The sequence below is a fragment of the Pseudorasbora parva genome, chromosome 1 (assembly GCF_024679245.1).
Source record: "Pseudorasbora parva isolate DD20220531a chromosome 1, ASM2467924v1, whole genome shotgun sequence".
Lineage (NCBI taxonomy): Eukaryota > Metazoa > Chordata > Actinopteri > Cypriniformes > Gobionidae > Pseudorasbora > Pseudorasbora parva.
In genome coordinates this window covers 41,676,139-41,693,986 of record NC_090172.1, presented here as the reverse complement: position 1 = coordinate 41,693,986, position 17,848 = coordinate 41,676,139, and the positions used below count along the sequence as shown (strand labels likewise).

Sequence of the window (17,848 nt, the reverse complement as noted above, 5' to 3'; positions counted from 1 at the left end):
ATGTCTGAAATGTCAACGGGGCAGCTCAAAATATTCAAACCAAATCTCTTTGCACCAGGTCAGTAAAACATTTCTTCAAACCACTTCAAAACTGTGATACATTTTCTTTTGCATGTATTAACCAACAGGTGTTTATCTTGGTCTTACATGGGGATCTCTGAAAGTCTGTTTTACTAAATGAAGTTGCCCCATTACTGCTGTAATACCAAATGCAGTTATCAGGGTGAATATCAAAGTCACTGATGCATGGAGAACTGATTACAAACCTCTGAACTGATCCTGTTAAGTGCATTCGTGCAGAAATCAGTTACAGTGAAATAATACAATGAAAACAAAAGACTAGTATTCTCCTAGTCATGATTAAAGATAAGAGCTAATGGTCATTAGCCTCAGACAAATGACGTGCAAAGATTGACAGACTCTTTCAGAATAAGGTGATGCATAATGGCTTGAGTTTCTGATTTCTGAAGCATCAGAAAATACATAGCAGGTCATTATAGAGCTTAATCTGGCAAAAACACAATCCTTCTATATATCCCTTCAATCAAATACGTGATCAGGTATATGATAAAAAGCTAATAATAATGATAAGAATCTAATAATAATAACAAAAATGTCATTACATTTTAATATTACACTGAACAAAATGTGTGGGATGCAAATCTTCTACAAGGTACAGCATTAATTAAAACAATAAAATATAAATACTCTGAGAAACATGATAATGCAAACACTACAGAAATGATTATGATATTCTGTTTCATAAGGGAAAATAACCACAGTGGTAAAATCCACTGGCAAAAAACAAATATTGACTGTTCAAAAACAAAAAACAAACAAACAAAAAAAAACACTCTACATGTACCTCTTTCACAGTCAGACGTACAGTACAAGCATTATTGCCTTCTAAAACATTTCCATAAGTCTTAAAGGGATAGTTCACCCAAAAATCTTATTTTACTCACCCTCATTTTGTTCCAAACCTGTCAAGTGTCTTTCTTCTGCTGAACACAAAAGAAAATATTTTGAAGAATTTTTGTAACCAAGCAGAGAGAGCAACCATTGACTGCTATAGTATTTTTTTCCCTACTATGGTAGTCAGTGGTTGCTCTCTCTGCTTGGTTACAAACATTCTTCAAAATATCTTCTTTTGTGTTCAGCAGAAGAAAGAAACTGGAACAACTTGAGGGTGAGAATTTTTATTTTTGGGTTAACTATCCCTTTAATGGTCATATCTGATTATTCTTAAGTTGCCTTCATAGCAACTTGCTCTCGGAGCACCAGGCTGCTTTCCAGAGGGTTTGCTGCTTAAATCATCTCCAAGCCTTTCTCCTTTGAAAAAGTGCAGTTATATAAGAGCACTCCGGACATTTAAAAGAAACAGAGTAAACTGTATTGTTCTCCCATAAATTGTAAGCAGAAAAAAAAGCTGCAGATTTGTTTAATTGATGGGTGTGTTGTTCTTAAATTCTGGCAGTTGTCTGGATGAGGGCAGGCAGCTTTTAGCAATAAATATTTGAAGGGGGTCCCGAAGAGTCGATTCCTCCATGCAGTGTACAGTACATTAGAGTAGTCCTGAGGGTTCAGGGATGTTCAAATACATTCAGAATGCACCTGGTGTTTACTAGGACTAGAGGGCAGCAGTGAGGCCGTTTCGGTGGACAGGCAGAAACTCTGGCTCAGCTGCATCTTGAGTTTCTCCACCTCGTAGTTGTGAAGGTATTCCTGAACCAGAAAGCGCTCCCGCTTTATACGTGCTTTCACGTCTGATGGCACATCTGGAATCACCCATGCCACAAAGAATTTCACCACAAATACAACGTGCTGAGAAACAAGGTGAAACAGAGAAACAGTAAACATGTGCCCAAATTTAGACATCTAAGGCTTGGCCTTTGTTCAATCAGGACATTAAAGTAGCTTTTATAAACGTGTCTTTAAAAAAACAGGTGCGCATCTTGAGGCAAAACAATGGCACTAACAAATTTTAAGATATGCTTTCAGTTAAAACAGCTCAAACATGCATTTTAGTCTGGGACTAAGCTTAAGTCTCATCTGTGAAACCAGGGGCAAGATTTTGTGTCAAATGTTAACTAATTGCTTAGCAAATATTATTGTTCATATGATTATTTTCTATCACTGTATTGAGCTCACTTCATTTTCTTTATTTAAAATCAGATAGAAAAAACAATGTTCATGTTAAAGACCACTAAGATCAGAGTACTGCTGTGCTAATACTCATAGCCAGAAATCATCATGTGCAGTTCTAATACTCCACTTTATATTTCTGCACTATTTTTTCTTCTTTAAGTTTCAAGCCATCAAATTTTATTTTAACTGTTTGTTTATAACTGTTTATTTTAAACAAACAGTTCAACCTTTTATTTACTATACCAGGGTTATTATTAACTAAAACTATTAAAAATTATTTAAAAAAAAAAATTGAAGTAAAAGCTGAAATAAAATAAAAATATTAGTTTATAATATAAAGTAATAGTATCTAAATAATAGTTTATCAAACTTAAACAAAACAAAAATTAGAAAGGTTGCTTGGGCAATAGACTAAAATACATTAAAACTAACACCAACTAAAACTCAAATAACATTGCTATATACACTCTCCAGTCTTGATCCTGAAATAATTTAAATTGGCTGCTTTGGTATTTAAGAAACTTTTATTATTATTGTATTCAACATTAAAAATGGTTGTGCTACTTCCTATTTTCATGATGCATTTTATCAGGATTCTTTAATGAATGTAAAGTTAAAAAGAACAGCATTTATCTGAAACAATGTAAAATATTTTACAGTCAGTTTTGATCAATTTAACATGCTATTGCTAAATTAACTTCTTTCAAAAATATCTTACTGAAACCTTTGAATAATAAAGTAAGCTACTGAAATGTAAAGATTGCCTACTTTCCATTACTTGCTTTTTCTATTCTTTACTTCACCTTCCTGATCATAGGCATTAAATCCCAATAATAATATTAAAAAAAAGAAACACCAGCATATTCATATATTAACTCTAGATTTCCTAAAATTAAATTGAAAGTACTTTGGATTATGCAGTTGCTTACTTCCATGATGATGATGAAGGCTAGCTTAGCAGCCAAGATGTGCCAGAACTGCATTGTATGTGTGTATTGCTTTTCATGGCCAGGTGGGTATCTGTAGTCTCGATAGCTGAGAAAAAATAAATTCAAGTTAATTGAGCATATAAATGTATAGGCCTAATACAGACTATAGTTCCCACTAGGCGACCGCAAACCTGCATGTAATGATGGTAGAGCTGTTGAACCAGGATGGGTTTTCTCCAGGTTCGGGTAGGTTATCTACAGGGATCTGAGAGATGTTGTAAAAGGAAAGGCTGTTGGTGATGTAACCGCTCATAGAGGCATTGTTGCCTTGGTGGTAGGCATACAGATAGACCAGACGAGGAATCATATCTGAGGTGAATGCCATGATGAAGGCCTTAAGTGCAAATGAGAGGAGAAAAGAAACAACATTAGATTTTAAGGATGGTGGAAATAGTACTTGATTGCACAAAAAATGTGCTTTTATTTGCTGATCAGTTAACTATATTTAGAATGAGCATGTTAAGCAAGCCACATCCAGTTTTACACAAGAACGTAAAATTGTGGGATGAGTCAATTAAATAGAAAGCAGAACAAAACAGTTTGCATTTACATTTGTGACAACGGACAAGATGGCCACAACATTAAGGATCTCTTCCCACGCTCCAATGTTGCGTGCCTTTGCTGCCACTGGTCTTCTGAACTGAGTGGTAAACTTCCAAGCATCGACTCGCACCTCCAAGATGTTGTTGAAGAGGGCGAGAAGAGGGGCCAGTGGGAAAGAGGCTACGAAGAGTGTTATGAAGCCAAACTGGATCACTGTTTAAAACACACAGAAAACAACTGGTTTAACTGATGAAAGAATGAAAATGCTCACAGGATTTGAAGATCCAGATCCTTACTTAAAGGGATAGTTCACCCCAAAATTTTAATTCTGTCATTATTTACTCACCCTCATTTTGTTTCAAACCTGTATGAGTTTCTTTCTTCTGCTGAACACAAAAGAAGATATTTTGAAGATTGTTTGTAACCAAGCAGAGAGAGAGCAACCATTGACTGCTATAGTAGTTTTTTCCTACTATGGTAGTGAATGGTTGCTCTATCTGCTTGGGTACAAACATTCTTCAAAATATCTTCTTTTGTGTTCAGCAGAAGAAAGAAACTCATACAGGTTTGAAACAAAATGAGGGAAAGTAAATGATGACAGAATTAAAATTTTGGATGAACCATCCCTTTAAGACTTCTTTTATAGGAACTTTAAGATAACAAATATATGTTTATGTATGTACACATTATAATGATAAAGAAATGTATGTAAAATATACATTTCTTAATTTATTAAAATACATTACTGTTCAAAAGTTTGAATTTGATTTTTTTAATGTTTTTTTTTTAAAGTCTCTAATGCTCACCAAGGCTGCATTTATTTGATCAGAAATACCATAAAACAGTAATAATGTGAAATATTGATACAACTTTTTTCCATTTTAACGTGTAATGTATTCCTTTGATGGCAAAGCTGAATTTTCAGCATAATTTCTTAAGTCTTAAGTGTCACATGATCCTTCAGAAATCATTTTAATATTTTGATTTGCTGCACAAAAAACATTTCTTATTATTTTTATCAATGTTGAAACAGTTGTGCTGCTTAATAGTTTTGAAATATTAAAAGTTCAAATGAACAGCATTTATTTGAAATAGTAAAGACTTGTATATTGTTACAAATCTTTGTCACTTTTGATCAATATAATGAATCCTAGCTGGATAAAAAATTAATATTTTTTGTAGTGTATTATAAAACAATTACATACGTTTATTATATTAATTTTTTTTTTTTGCATGGTAGGCTATATCAACACCAAATAACTCCAACATATATATGTGAGTAAAATCGTACCCATCTCCAGATACTCATAGAAGAGTCCAAACTGGCTAAAGTTCTGCAGATCGTGGTCCTGCTCCCATCTACTATATGTATTTTCTGGATGACTCCGCCCTTTCCTGCTGCCCCACCAGTTTCTGAGAAGTCTGAAACACAGACACAAGGGACCATCACGTGTTTCCTTGGATTTGAAAACTGCCTAAAGGACTATATTTTGACCTTCTAAAAATACATATGTGACATGCATAGGCAAGTATAAAACAAACACCAAGTCAGTATGAGTGGTCAAAGTTCATAACGCTTACGGCAGCAGAGCCTCCTGGACGTTCCCAACCATCTGTTTTCCAGCCATGACGATGAGCAGCTGTGTGGTCAGCTCAATCAGACAGCCCCCGGGGGCACACTAAATATTAAAATGCATGTTTCATGTTATAAAAACTTATTTTGAGATTCACCTGAAGAACATAAGGTCCTCTGGAGAACTGATATTTCAGACTGTCTCACCTCTTCATTTCTCAGAGAGGTCCACTTTCCAAACATATAACTGTAGTTTCCCGGATGACCAACAAACTTCCCTTTAAAGAAGGCCACATAGAAACAGGAAGAGTAGTAGTTCACAAACTGGAACATAAACATCTTCATGGTCAGCTTGTTCTCATACTCCAGATGGGTCTTGGGGATCTCTGAGAGTTAAAAATAGAAGAATAAAAGAAGTTCATCAAATATTTTCCAGCTGTACAGATAAGCAAATATGTAAAGGATCATGCAAAGTCAAATGGCCCTTATCGGAAAATAAATCACAGTCGACTGTACATTAGCCAGCTTAGTACACCACTACTCACCAAGTTAAAAAAATACAAGTGGACATTCATTCATTGCAAACTGTATTAATTACACAAACTGTAAACCTGCAATTTTCCAGAGTTTGAGATGCATTGTACATGTCAAACCAACTCAATAAATATATCTTGAAACTGTGAAATGAGGATGCGGTTTTTTGCTCACCCATATCAGTGATCCAGATGGCCACTTGCTCATAGAGGAAGTTGAGGATCAGGATAATGACAAAGTTGATGCAGGAAGCAGTGACAGAGGTGGCAAGTTGAGGGGTGATGAGAGAGCCCACCAGCTGAATCTTACTGGTGGGGCTGTCCTTCATGACGCTGGCGAATGCTGCATAAACCGCTAATCTGTAAGCGATCACCCCCATTATACAGGCCACTATCAGAAACGTCTAACAAAACAAACAAAAGGAAGGACTTTTAAACAGATTGAACTTTAATTCAACTTGATAGCTAGCACGGTTTAGGAAATTGGTAGAAAACTCACCCAGAAGAGAACAGTTGCTCCAGACAGGCAGAATCGAGCACACTTGCTGGGGAAAGATAGATAAGGCTCCATTTCCTGTAAGAATAAAGAGTGTGTCAGTAAGCCAAATGGCAAAATTACAGCTACATGTTTTTAACCAGTCATGGTACAATATGTAAAAAGTGTTTTGAGTATATTTAAAAAAACATGTCTGTGAATTGTTTTAATTTATGTTAATTTTTCCAGGTTTATTTTATTTTATTTATTTTTTTCCAAAGAACTTAATAAAAAGTTATTTTGAACTTTTTATTAAAGTTTAGATTTTTTGTAACAATGTAAAAGTCTTTACTGTCACTTTTGATAAATGTAATGTGTCCTTGCATAATTGAAACAATTTTTGTTTTCATTAAAAACATTTGTATTCATCCCTAACTTTTGATTGGTAGTGTAAGTAGCAAATCATGACCAAGACACCATGACAGCAAGACACCAAGCAGTTCTGAATGCTTCAGAAACTAAATTTGAATTTAAAATAGAGTTTTTGTGACATGGAACAATAATTAAAATATCTGATTTCACAGCTGATGGTTTGCCCTAGCCATGTTTATGATGATGTGTGTCAAATGATGTGGCAAAAACCGGTTTGGGCAGAAGAAAAATGTAAATATTGACTTTGATCATTCAAATGATATAAAAGATATCAGGCAGATTCTTAGTCATGAATCAACACGTGACAAAAGCTATTTAGATAGTGTTATCAGCATGCATTCGAAATCTGAAATGCTTGAACATGCTTGAAATGTCCTGTTAACGGAAGCTCTTTGAAGTGTTCAGTTTTCATTCTTCACCATGCTTTTGATTTTTACGTCTCCTGTTATATTCTCATTCAACCACTCCATTATATTCTACTTACATTCTGCCTGTCAACCAAAAGGACCTCAATCCTACCACTTTTTTCCATTGTAGATTTCTCAAATATCCTAGACAAAGTATTTAATGCTTAATGGCTGCATTTATTTAATCAAAAATACAGTAAAACAGTAATATTATGAAATATTAATTCCTATTATTAAAAATACACATACAGTAAAAATACATTATTAATACTTCGATATTTCTACAATTTAAAATAAATGTTTTATATTTTAAAATGTATTTTTTTCCTGTGGTGGCATTACTCCAGTTTTCAGTGTCACATGAGCCTCCAGAAATCATTCTAATATACTGATTAGGTGCTCAAGAAACATTTTTTATTACTATGAATATTGTGCTGCTTAAGAAAATGGCTCATGGTATTAACAAAACAATTTTTTCAGGGTTCTTTGATGAGTAGAAGGTCAAATCTTACTGACACCAGACTTACAAACTGTAGTACAGGTTCTGGTTATGATTTGAGTCAGGTGTATGATTGTTTGAAGGGTATGTTGGCTCCATGACTAACAAAGGCTGCTGATGCAGGAACGTGTTCTTAAATCAGGCTTTAGCGTTTGCAGGTACCTGCGTGAAGCGGTTGAGTCTGCGGCCTGTGCACTTCAGCTCATACTCTGGCCTGATCTGTAGCTGCTGCTGTTCCTCCTCAAAGTCCACAAGGTCCCACTCATATTCCAGACGGGCCTGCCGCCGTTTCCAGAACTCGAGGAACAGGGTCACTGCAAAGCACACAGAGAAAGAAGAAAGAAGAACTCAATGATTGAACATATGCTCACACTATATACTATCAATTCTATTTAAATACAACAGCTTCGTCTATAGCGTTGTTCCCTATTTATAAAAGTAATTGTCCTTAAAGTTGGTCTTACAAAAGTTTAGAAACTAAATAAACACTTTTTAATTCATGAATACACGGTGCAGGAATAAATCACACAGCACTGATTAATCAACTCACTGCATAAGCGGAGCTCATTTTGAGCCCTGTGTGAAATGAATTCAGTGTTCAGTAATAAATAATCAGGATGCTCCACTACCCTAAAGTAATTACAGATCCATTTCAAAAAGCATACACAAATTATGCTCCTTCATTGTGGATTTATTGTTATTGTTAAACAAATGCTGTGACCAATTATTTGACAATAGGAATACTTTGAAATGCTTCATGCAGTTACTAATCCTGAGTCTGGCTAGAGATGTCCTACTAACCACTAGATGGCGCTATCAAGCTAGTATTTTAAACGATAGAAACGCACCACTCACCCCAAATGCCCATGAACATGGCAAAGAACACAGTCCCCTCGTTATCAAAAAGATGGGATTGCTGAGGGGAAAAAAGGATTACAAATTAGGAAAATCTTTCTATGATGAAGGGACAGTGCATCTAAAACTTCCTTTCTCACCCAGGATGACAGACATGTTGAGTTGAGTTTCCAGTAGCTACACTTTCTATCACAAAGTGGACACATGACAATCATCCCTCCAATTTTTGGGTCACAGATTTCCTTACTGTAAAGAGGGAGGGGGAGAGAGAGAGAGCAATGGGGATAAATATTACTGTAATGTAGGAAAAATAAAATCTATATATAAAAAATATATTTTTAAATATTTTTTAAAAAAATCTCAGTTTTCTCTGTGGCTATTAATGTGTCATTAATTTACCCTCATGTCGTTCCAAACCTACAAGACCTTCGTTCATCTTCGAGATATTTTTGATGAAATCTGAGAGCTTTCTGACCCCCCCATAGACTAGTAAACATTGTTAAAATAGTCCATGTGATTACAGTGGTTCAACCTTAATGATATGAAGCGACAAGAATACTTTTTGTGCACAAAAAAGAATAAGAAAAATAACTACTTTATTTAACAGTCTTTTCTCTTCAACACCATTCTCCTATGCTGTTCACGTAGTGTAAACAGCGCATCGCTTCCAGGTTCAATGTCAGAACGGCGACTCATTATTTGCCAACGCTGTTCGCGTGAGCACTACGACCCATGCATGTGATGTTGATGCAGGAGCTGGCCAATCAGTGAGCTAAAATTCTAAAGGTAGAACCCGGGAAGCAGAGTAGTGAACATTAGTGAACAGAGTAGGAGACTGACATGGAAGAGAAGAAATTGTTGAATACATTCTTTATTTTTGTTAGTCTTTTTGTGCACAAAAAGTATTCTCATCACTTCATTACATTACATTACATTAAGATTTAACCACTGTAGTAGTCACATGGACTATTTTAACAATGTCTTTACTACCTTTCTGGGCCTTGAAGATGCAATGACATGGTTCAGAAACCTCTTGGATTTCCTAAAAAATATCTTCATTTGCGTTCCGAAGATGAACAAATGAGGGTCTTGAGGGTTCGGAACGTCATGACGGTGAGTAATTAATGACAGAATTTTCAATTTAGGGTGAAATAACTCTTTTCTAAAATCTTTTCTCATTTTCAATTATTGCTACCGTTTGATGAAACATTCTTTAATGAGAAACATGTGACTGTTAGTATATAGCTGCTATCAGAGGTTACTGTATACAAAATAATACAGATATTGCATCTCATTCAATATAAATATATATTTTTTAACTGCAAAAAACACACTGTACACTATTAAGAAACAAAAAAAAAAAGTTTTTTAACAGTGTCAGACACTATCAGTTACAAATAGAAAAGGGCAATTAAAAATGCATGTAACCACACAGTATGGGACTCAAGAGGCTCAGGTAAAGATGCGTGTTCATATGAGTTATATGACCTGCCAGTGCCACTTACCTTGTGACATTGTCATCGTAACTGAGCACACCATAAACAAAACAGATCACACCCATGACTGCCGCAAAAAACAGCATTTCTGTGTAAAAGCCCAGCCAGGCAAAGTAGATACCAATCTTCTCACCATAATACTTCCTATGATAAAATACAAACAGGAAATGTAACACTTATGGAGTTTGATATGCTGCACTAGACGTGTACTAACTTTACTAAGTAGTAATCTTGCAGTCAGCAGTCTAATAATAATGCATTTGACTGTGTGCTTCAGATTTGGTTATGGCACTTTTTTCAGATGTCGTGTGCTGTATCTGCATACAGGGTCTGCAGTCCACTCACTTGATCAGATTGAGGGGCTGCTCCTTGTAGAAGCAGAGGAATCGAGCCCAGTGCCTATACAGGTGATACCTTTCACTCTCACACTGCATGTCTTGTGCTTTCTTCCAATATCGACACTGGAGGAACAAACAGCAGACAGATGTTAACCAAAGATATACACTTTAAAAGGGGTCATGAATTGCTTATTATATTTTATAAATGTTCTCTAAGACCCAGTGTTTAACAGTAATAAGCCATTTACTCTCTCGTTTTTAAATCTCTCTTTAAAACGTTCCGTTTTTATATGTGTGCCGCATTCAAGATTTAGGTAAACACCCGCTGCTATGATCGGGTAACAGTTTTTCATATTAAAATCATTTTCAATGTTTCCACCATTACACATGTGGCATTGTTTGAGAACTTCAAATGTGAAAAAATATAGTTTACATAGTTTAAACATTTGCCAACAATGTGAAACATGCATTACATAAGTATTGGTTAGTAAAGGTTAAGTACTTTGAGTTACCACAGTTATAGTTGAGAAAGGATGACTTGCTGTGTTTAGTGTAAACAGAATTATGAATGAATGTACCATATTTTTTCATTCTTATAGGTTATATTCATAGTTCATCTTTTTCGATAAATTGAAAAAAGCATACATTACATTGGCATTTGCAGTAATGTAAAATGAAACATGTTGTACTGTCTTACTGATGACAAAACAGAATATGCTCACTGAAGCTTTTATTCAGGATTACAGTGAATGGCTTTGATCAAAACAATACGTTCTTCACAGTCAGTGACGCACAGTGGTAAGTCCTTGTTTTTTTATTTTTATAAAATCAAATGGAAATTCATGTCCCAATTAAACTTAATGTCATCACATTTTCCTGGTTAAATAAACACATTGCATTACATCACAAAAGAGAAAAAATAAACAAAATACAATACTATATGTTTATTATTGGTCTATTAATTAAAACAAAGAATATATCTCATCAGGTTTTGCAATTCCCAGTTAAAATAATAACTAAAGGCAGTAACACCAATTTGAACAGTACTTTTAATTTGTGACCTGATGTTCAGGATCATCAGTCATGTTTGGTAAACACTGTCACAGACACAAAGATGAACCTTTAATTTCATCAAGCTCCTTATTTCATCAAAAAAAAAAAAAAAAAAAAAAAAACAGCCTTTATGTTATAAGGCCATTTCCAGTTTGATTTTGACGAGACAAACGCACACAAACAAGAGGTAGGCTTTGTCGCATGACTCAATAGAGATGCTCAGATCAGCATTTTTGGGGCCGATCACCGATTACCGATCACCAAGATCATGATCTGCTGATTGCCGATCACTGCCGATCACAGAATGGCAGGGGAATGGGAATATTTTATCTATAATCTTGCGGAGTTTGCACCATTTGTAGAAATGAAACTAAGTCTAAATTAACCGTATTGAAAGAAAAAAAACTGTAGAAATAAGCTGGATTCAAGATCTTGAAGAACCACCAAGTGTTTATTTAAAAAAATTAGATAACTTAAGGCTACTGTAAGCCATTTTTCCCAAATAAAGCAGAGTAAAATAAAACGATTCCAAACAGAGGGGTTAGGCAGACCAACACACATCAGATGAGCTTAATGGGATGTAGCCTCTTAAAACACTGATTACATTTAATAATTGGCAGCTATATGTAAAAATGGTTACACCAAAACTGGCTACTGTCACAAAGGACAAAACTATGGCAAGTTTTTTTTTCTGTTATTAATATGAACATCTGATGAAGTTAAGGAAACAAATATATCAGATCCAAAAAATAAAATAATGTAAGCTACTGTATGCCAGTGCCATCCTTTCTAAATAATAAGGGTGCTCTGATCAGGATTTTTGGAGCCGATCGCTGATCACATGAAGCAGTATCTGACGATCTGATCACAGATACAGACCTATTTGAAGCCTTCTTTTTATCATTTAGAATTATTTATAGGGAATTTTACAGGCATTCATTCAGGGAATTGATTATTTCTGAAAATGGGGAAATTCCCCCCTTATAGATGACTCTTGTTATGCATTATCTCACCTAAATCTTTGATTATGCAGTGTATTTTTTGGTTTTGAAGACAATTTTTAGTATTGAGGTAAGAAATACTAAAGAAATTTAATAAATAATCAAATGTAAATTGGTCTTCCCTGAATAAATTAGATTAAACCTTTCAAAAGTTGCAAAAGCTAGTCATTACAAAAAAACAAAAACAAAAAAGATAGTCCTTACAAAGTTGCAAAAGTTAGCCATTCAAGAGCAGTGACTTTCATTACTGTTCATCAAATAACACGACAAAGAGAAACTGAGAGACAGCAGCAGTTTATTCTACTGCTTTCACTTTAAGGGTGAATACCATAGACCGTAAAAAAATAGTGAATACACAAAGATAGCTACCATTCAGTTTCACAAATGTTAACGTTCACTCGCGAGTCACGACAGGGTTTTTACGTGCATACTCGTCATGAGTAGACGGTAATTTAGTACATTTTGTGTCTATTTGACTATTGCAGCGCAATTTGTACTCGCGAGCTTTTTGTGAGATGGACTGTGTGTGTGTCAGGTGTATGAGATCACGGTCTCTTTGAGAGCGCGCGTGAGTGCTGAGTGAACACTGGCAACACTTATCAATAAATGCAAATGATAAACTTTAGTGACGATGCGACACTGCCTCGATTGTGCAAGTGCCAAATCCTGTGTCAACTGTAGAGCTCGATTTTAGTTGCAGATGCGATGCGCTCATGTGAAGCCATTTGAGCACTTTGAGAGAGAGAGAGAGAGAGAGAGAGAGAGAGAGAGAGAGAGAGAGAGAGAGAGAGAGAGAGAGAGAGAGAGAGAGAGAGAGAGTGCACGCGGTGATTCACTCGCTCTGTTTTCAAGTGGCTTCGTAAGTTATTTAACATAATATGAATTGTACCTCACCTTCAGCATTATAATTATTTTAATTAGGGAGCACCCCTGATATCCAATCATAGCACCAGGGGCGTAGCACCAAATTTTGGGCCCTGGGTACAAACCATCTTGCTGGGCCCCCGTACCATGTATGTGTATGTATAGAAAACGGATTTCCCTGCCTTGGGCCCTGGTTACTCAGTACCCTTTATCCCCCTAGTCCCACGCCCCTGCATAGCACAATGGTGCCTCTTATGTGACTTTTCATTCTCAATTACTCCGTGAACTCACTTCTCGCTTTAGGGTTAATTAAAGAGGTCCGGTTGCTATATTTCCTTCCAAGCAGAGGTCTGGAAAATACTTTTTACAACAGTTATACATTTTTATCAAGGCAGCTGTAGTACTGTGTAAAAACAGGCAAAACACTTAAAATAGTCATCAAATAAGGAATCCCTGGGAGCCAAAGCAGTGATGTCTAAGAATTTCTGCCAATATTTACCAAAAAAATAACAGATTTCTCCAAACTGGATATGGATATAAAAAGGTGAGCTCAGATGTGTTATCAGGCTATTTTGGTATTATTATTATTATTATTATTATTATTATTACATTTAGACACCTATGTGCATGGCACAGAAGGTATTGGGACTGAGGAAACATACTGGGGTGCAGGGTTTACCTTTTAAGAAAAGCCAGGACCATTTTTATATTTTTCTCATAGTAATAAAATACTAAAAACAAACAATGTACATCATTTATAAACAAAACTCTCATGAGCACAAAAAGTTTATAATTAAATTTTATAACAATAATTTTTCAAATTATAACATTGTTTATTCTTAAATCCTCTTAATATGATTATTTATAAGGCTAAATGTATAGGAAAAAAGAAGACTGCGGAGTCATCTGTATGACAGATAAAAATCATTGTATTTGCTGCATTCTTGTTTTCTGCAACAATTTATTTTTCTGCTCACCATGACTTTACAAATGTCACATTGTATAATAGTGTTGTTTTATTTTTATAATATGGATTTTCTCATTCTGTTTTTTTTTTAACTCCTCCTCTTAACCTTCTCTGAGGATACGCCCCGATTCTTCAATATCCAATAATATGACGCATTAACCCCATAAATATAGGAGTAAAGGAGAGAACAGAAAATCACAACTATTCAGTTAGACTGCGGCACAAAGAGTAAAAATGCTCAGTACAAACGATCTGTATTAGAAAAAGCAATAGTGACACATGGTAAAAACACGGTTACTCACACGTGTGTGTTGTGACATTACTGTCGGATCCAATACTGTCATCACTGCATCATCGTTTATTTTCAGTCTGTCGGAAAAGTAGGGCTGGAACAAACGATTATTATTTGTATTTTTTCCCCCAATCGATGAATCTATCGATGTTTATTTTTTCCCGATTAATCAATAACTTTAACCACTATTTTCCGCTCTTAGTTAATCTATTGATTTTTTTCGGGGGGGGGGGGGGGGGGGGGGGTAGCTGATTAGTCCTTTAGTTAATTTACAGATTTAAAAAAATCAATATTTTAACAATAAATAATAATGGTAACTAATCTATGCATGAACTTTTACCTAATGATGTTATTTAAAGGAAGAGTATGCAAGATTGTGGCCAAAACTGGTACTGCAGGTGTATCCCCCTCCCCCTGACTCGAGGTTGCCAGATAGACTGCAGGATCCAGCAGGAACGTTTGGAGATCTGCAGCTGTGGAAACTAGAGCAGAGCTGGCAACCCCGATGCCGAAACACTACTGACTTTGTGATTGGTCGATAGGTGGAGGGTGGAGCTTCAGGACAAAACACAACATGTCAACATCAGTTAAGGACTGCAACAACAACTTTTAAATGACAATATCCTGGCCGGACTACTGTTTTCAGTGATATAAGTATTTGAAATTAACATGATTTCTTAATGTCTAGTGACATATCAGGACCATTTTATGATTAATTGAAATACATTTCTTACATACAGTTCCTTTAAATCACAAAATATAAGGTTTCTTCAGTGTAGGCCTAGTCTCACATAGCCAGACCTTCAGACTAATGACTGAAGGTCTGGGCTCCAAAGCAGCTTTCATTGCCCAAGGACCTCCCAGGAGGCCGTCTGACTGACATGTAAAGCAACCAATCACTGTTTGTTTTTTGCCACATCATGTCTAGAGTTGTGAAAAATGTAATGTTGACGGTCTGTAAAACTCTTGGACATATCTTAAAGAATGACCTTTGCATACTTTTGAAAATCAAGCGTTTACTTGATCCTGATAAGTGCTCATTGTCACAGTTGTAAACTCGACGGCTTTCATGAAGAACACAAGTCTCACGGACATTCTGTAGAATTCAACCAATCAGATGACTTCGAAAATCCTGAAGTGTTTCCAGTTAAGTGTGCCATATGACGCTAAGCCAGCAGTCCGTGGGTGTGATGTCGGAGGCTGAGACTAGCATAGGCCTAATTGGAAAAGGTGCTTAATATGGCTGCATTCACAGTCACTTTTTGGGATTTACAGCAGCAACTGCTAAATGTGAATACTGAAATGTTTTGCTCATTCAGTAGATTAAAGTAGCTGCCTGAATATGTTCATTCAGATGTATAATCAAACAGCTGACGTCACGTCACAACTGCATTCATACCACTCATTCATCCATAGCGGTGACCATAGCATCAAAAATGGCGGTGTCAATAAACCAAAAAGTTTTACAATGACTGACAGCACATAATTAAAAAAAAGTCCAACCAAGGCGTGAGTTCATCCATTAGATATATGTTTGTAACCACAGACTATATAAAAAGATGGACAACGCACCTTCACTCTCTTTGATTGAAGTAAGTGAATTTGCCAGTGTCTAAATATGGCGCTGACAACTTCGGTCGCGAGTCTGCGCAGTAGTGAACTTGAAGCCAGAGTCTGCGCAGTAGTGAACTTGAAGCCAGAGTCTGCGCAGTTGTGAACTTGAAGCCAGAGTCTGTGCAGTAGTGAACTTGAAGCCAGAGTCTGCGCAGTAGTGAACTTGAAGCCAGAGTCTGCGCAGAAGTGAACTTGAAGCCAGAGTCTGCGCAGAAGTGAACTTGAAGCCAGAGTCTGCCCAGTAGTGAATTTGAAGCCTGAGTCTGCGCAGTAGTGAACTTGAAGCCTGAGTCTACGCAGTAGTGAGCTTGAAGCCAGAGTCTGCCCAGTAGTGAATTTGAAGCCTGAGTCTGCGCAGTAGTGAACTTGAAGCCTGAGTCTACGCAGTAGTGAACTTGAAGCCTGAGTCTGCGCAGTAGTGAACTTGAAGCCAGAGTCTGTGCAGAAGTGAACTTGAAGCCAGAGTCTGTGCAGTAGTGAACTTGAAGCCTGAGTCTGCCCAGTAGTGAATTTGAAGCCTGAGTCTGCGCAGTAGTGAACTTGAAGCCTGAGTCTACGCAGTAGTGAACTTGAAGCCTGACTCTGCGCAGTAGTGAACTTGAAGGCTGAGTCTGCGCAGTAGTGAACTTGAAGGCTGAGTCTGCGCAGTAGTGAACTTGAAGCCTGGGTCTGCGCAGTAGTGAACTTGAAGGCTGAGTCTGCACAGTAGTGAACTTGAAGCTCGAGTCTGCACAGTAGTGAACTTGAAGCCTGAGTCTGTGCAGTAGTAAACTTGAAACCTGCGTCTGCGCAGTAGTGAACTTGAAACCTGAGTCTGTGCAGTAGTGAACTTGAAACCTGAGTCTGCGCAGTAGTGAACTTGAAGCCTGAGTCTGCGCAGTAGTGAACTTGAAACCTGCGTCTGCGCAGTAGTGAACTTGAAACCTGCGTCTGCGCAGTAGTGAACTTGAAACCTGAGTCTGCGCAGTATTAAACTTGAAGCCTGAGTCTGCGCAGTAGTGAACTTGAAACCTGAGTCTGCGCAGTAGTGAACTTGAAGCCTGAGTCTGCGCAGTAGTGAACTTGAAACCTGAGTCTGCGCAGTAGTGAACTTGAAACCTGAGTCTGCGCAGTTGTGAACTTAAAGGGGGGGTGAAATGCTGTTTCATGCATACTGAGCTTTTTACAATGTTCAAGACTTGGATTTCCATCCTAAACATAGACAAAATTTCAAAAACTAATGTTGGACGTTTGATGGAGTATTTCTGTGTCAAAAATACTCCTTCCGGTTTCACACAAATTTCGGATAATTTTTTTTGAGTATGGGTCGGCTTGACGTCGATAGAGCGGAAGGTCCTTGTATGGGCCGTACGGGCTCTTCTCCCGGTAGGGTGCACGTGCGTGTGACTAGTGGCGAGAGAGGAAATGCACGCCCATAAACACTCTTTCAGCTGCAGATCCACTCGTCCATGAACACTTATGTCACGCGCCGCACTCCACTTTATTCCTATGGGTGACATCAAGCCACTTCAACGCTTTAGCACAGCATTCCGGGAAGGCAGCGCTGCATTTGAACCGATTTGAACGCAGAAATGACGGGAAGCTTCACAACATCGCTTCAGTCGCGTCGCAAAGTGGATTTCCACGGTCACTTCTGTCACAGGACTTCACCAAATCATACCAAAGAAGTGTGTTTTTGACGGAGAGGTCCCAGCGATAAAGGTTGGGTCCTGCTTTGGAAGCAGGCGGTGAGTAAAACTGCTTCCAATGTCTATGCTGTTGGCTATCAT

At 36.9% G+C, this 17,848-nt stretch overlaps 1 protein-coding gene across 5 annotated transcripts in view; it reads right to left on the bottom strand.

The window, feature by feature from the left end:
- Positions 1 to 1,137: 1,137 nt before the first annotated feature.
- ano5b (anoctamin 5b) overlaps positions 1,138 to 17,848 on the bottom strand; it is a 45,813-nt gene continuing 29,102 nt past the window's right edge. For 3 of the 5 annotated variants that reach the window (XM_067440956.1, XM_067440962.1, XM_067440989.1), the window contains 15 exons: positions 14,476 to 14,559; positions 10,296 to 10,411; positions 9,960 to 10,094; positions 8,595 to 8,700; positions 8,455 to 8,515; positions 7,762 to 7,913; positions 6,286 to 6,360; positions 5,962 to 6,190; positions 5,461 to 5,639; positions 5,262 to 5,359; positions 4,972 to 5,102; positions 3,688 to 3,893; positions 3,269 to 3,471; positions 3,078 to 3,183; positions 1,138 to 1,824 (listed from right to left, as the gene is read on the bottom strand). In XM_067440956.1, coding sequence (XP_067297057.1) covers positions 1,594 to 1,824; positions 3,078 to 3,183; positions 3,269 to 3,471; positions 3,688 to 3,893; positions 4,972 to 5,102; positions 5,262 to 5,359; positions 5,461 to 5,639; positions 5,962 to 6,190; positions 6,286 to 6,360; positions 7,762 to 7,913; positions 8,455 to 8,515; positions 8,595 to 8,700; positions 9,960 to 10,094; positions 10,296 to 10,411; positions 14,476 to 14,559 — 2,112 coding nt within the window. In that variant the 3' untranslated portion in view covers positions 1,138 to 1,593. The remainder of the gene's footprint in view (positions 1,825 to 3,077; positions 3,184 to 3,268; positions 3,472 to 3,687; positions 3,894 to 4,971; positions 5,103 to 5,261; positions 5,360 to 5,460; positions 5,640 to 5,961; positions 6,191 to 6,285; positions 6,361 to 7,761; positions 7,914 to 8,454; positions 8,516 to 8,594; positions 8,701 to 9,959; positions 10,095 to 10,295; positions 10,412 to 14,475; positions 14,560 to 17,848) is intronic. The other 2 variants (XM_067440972.1, XM_067440980.1) reach the window with 1 other exon arrangement.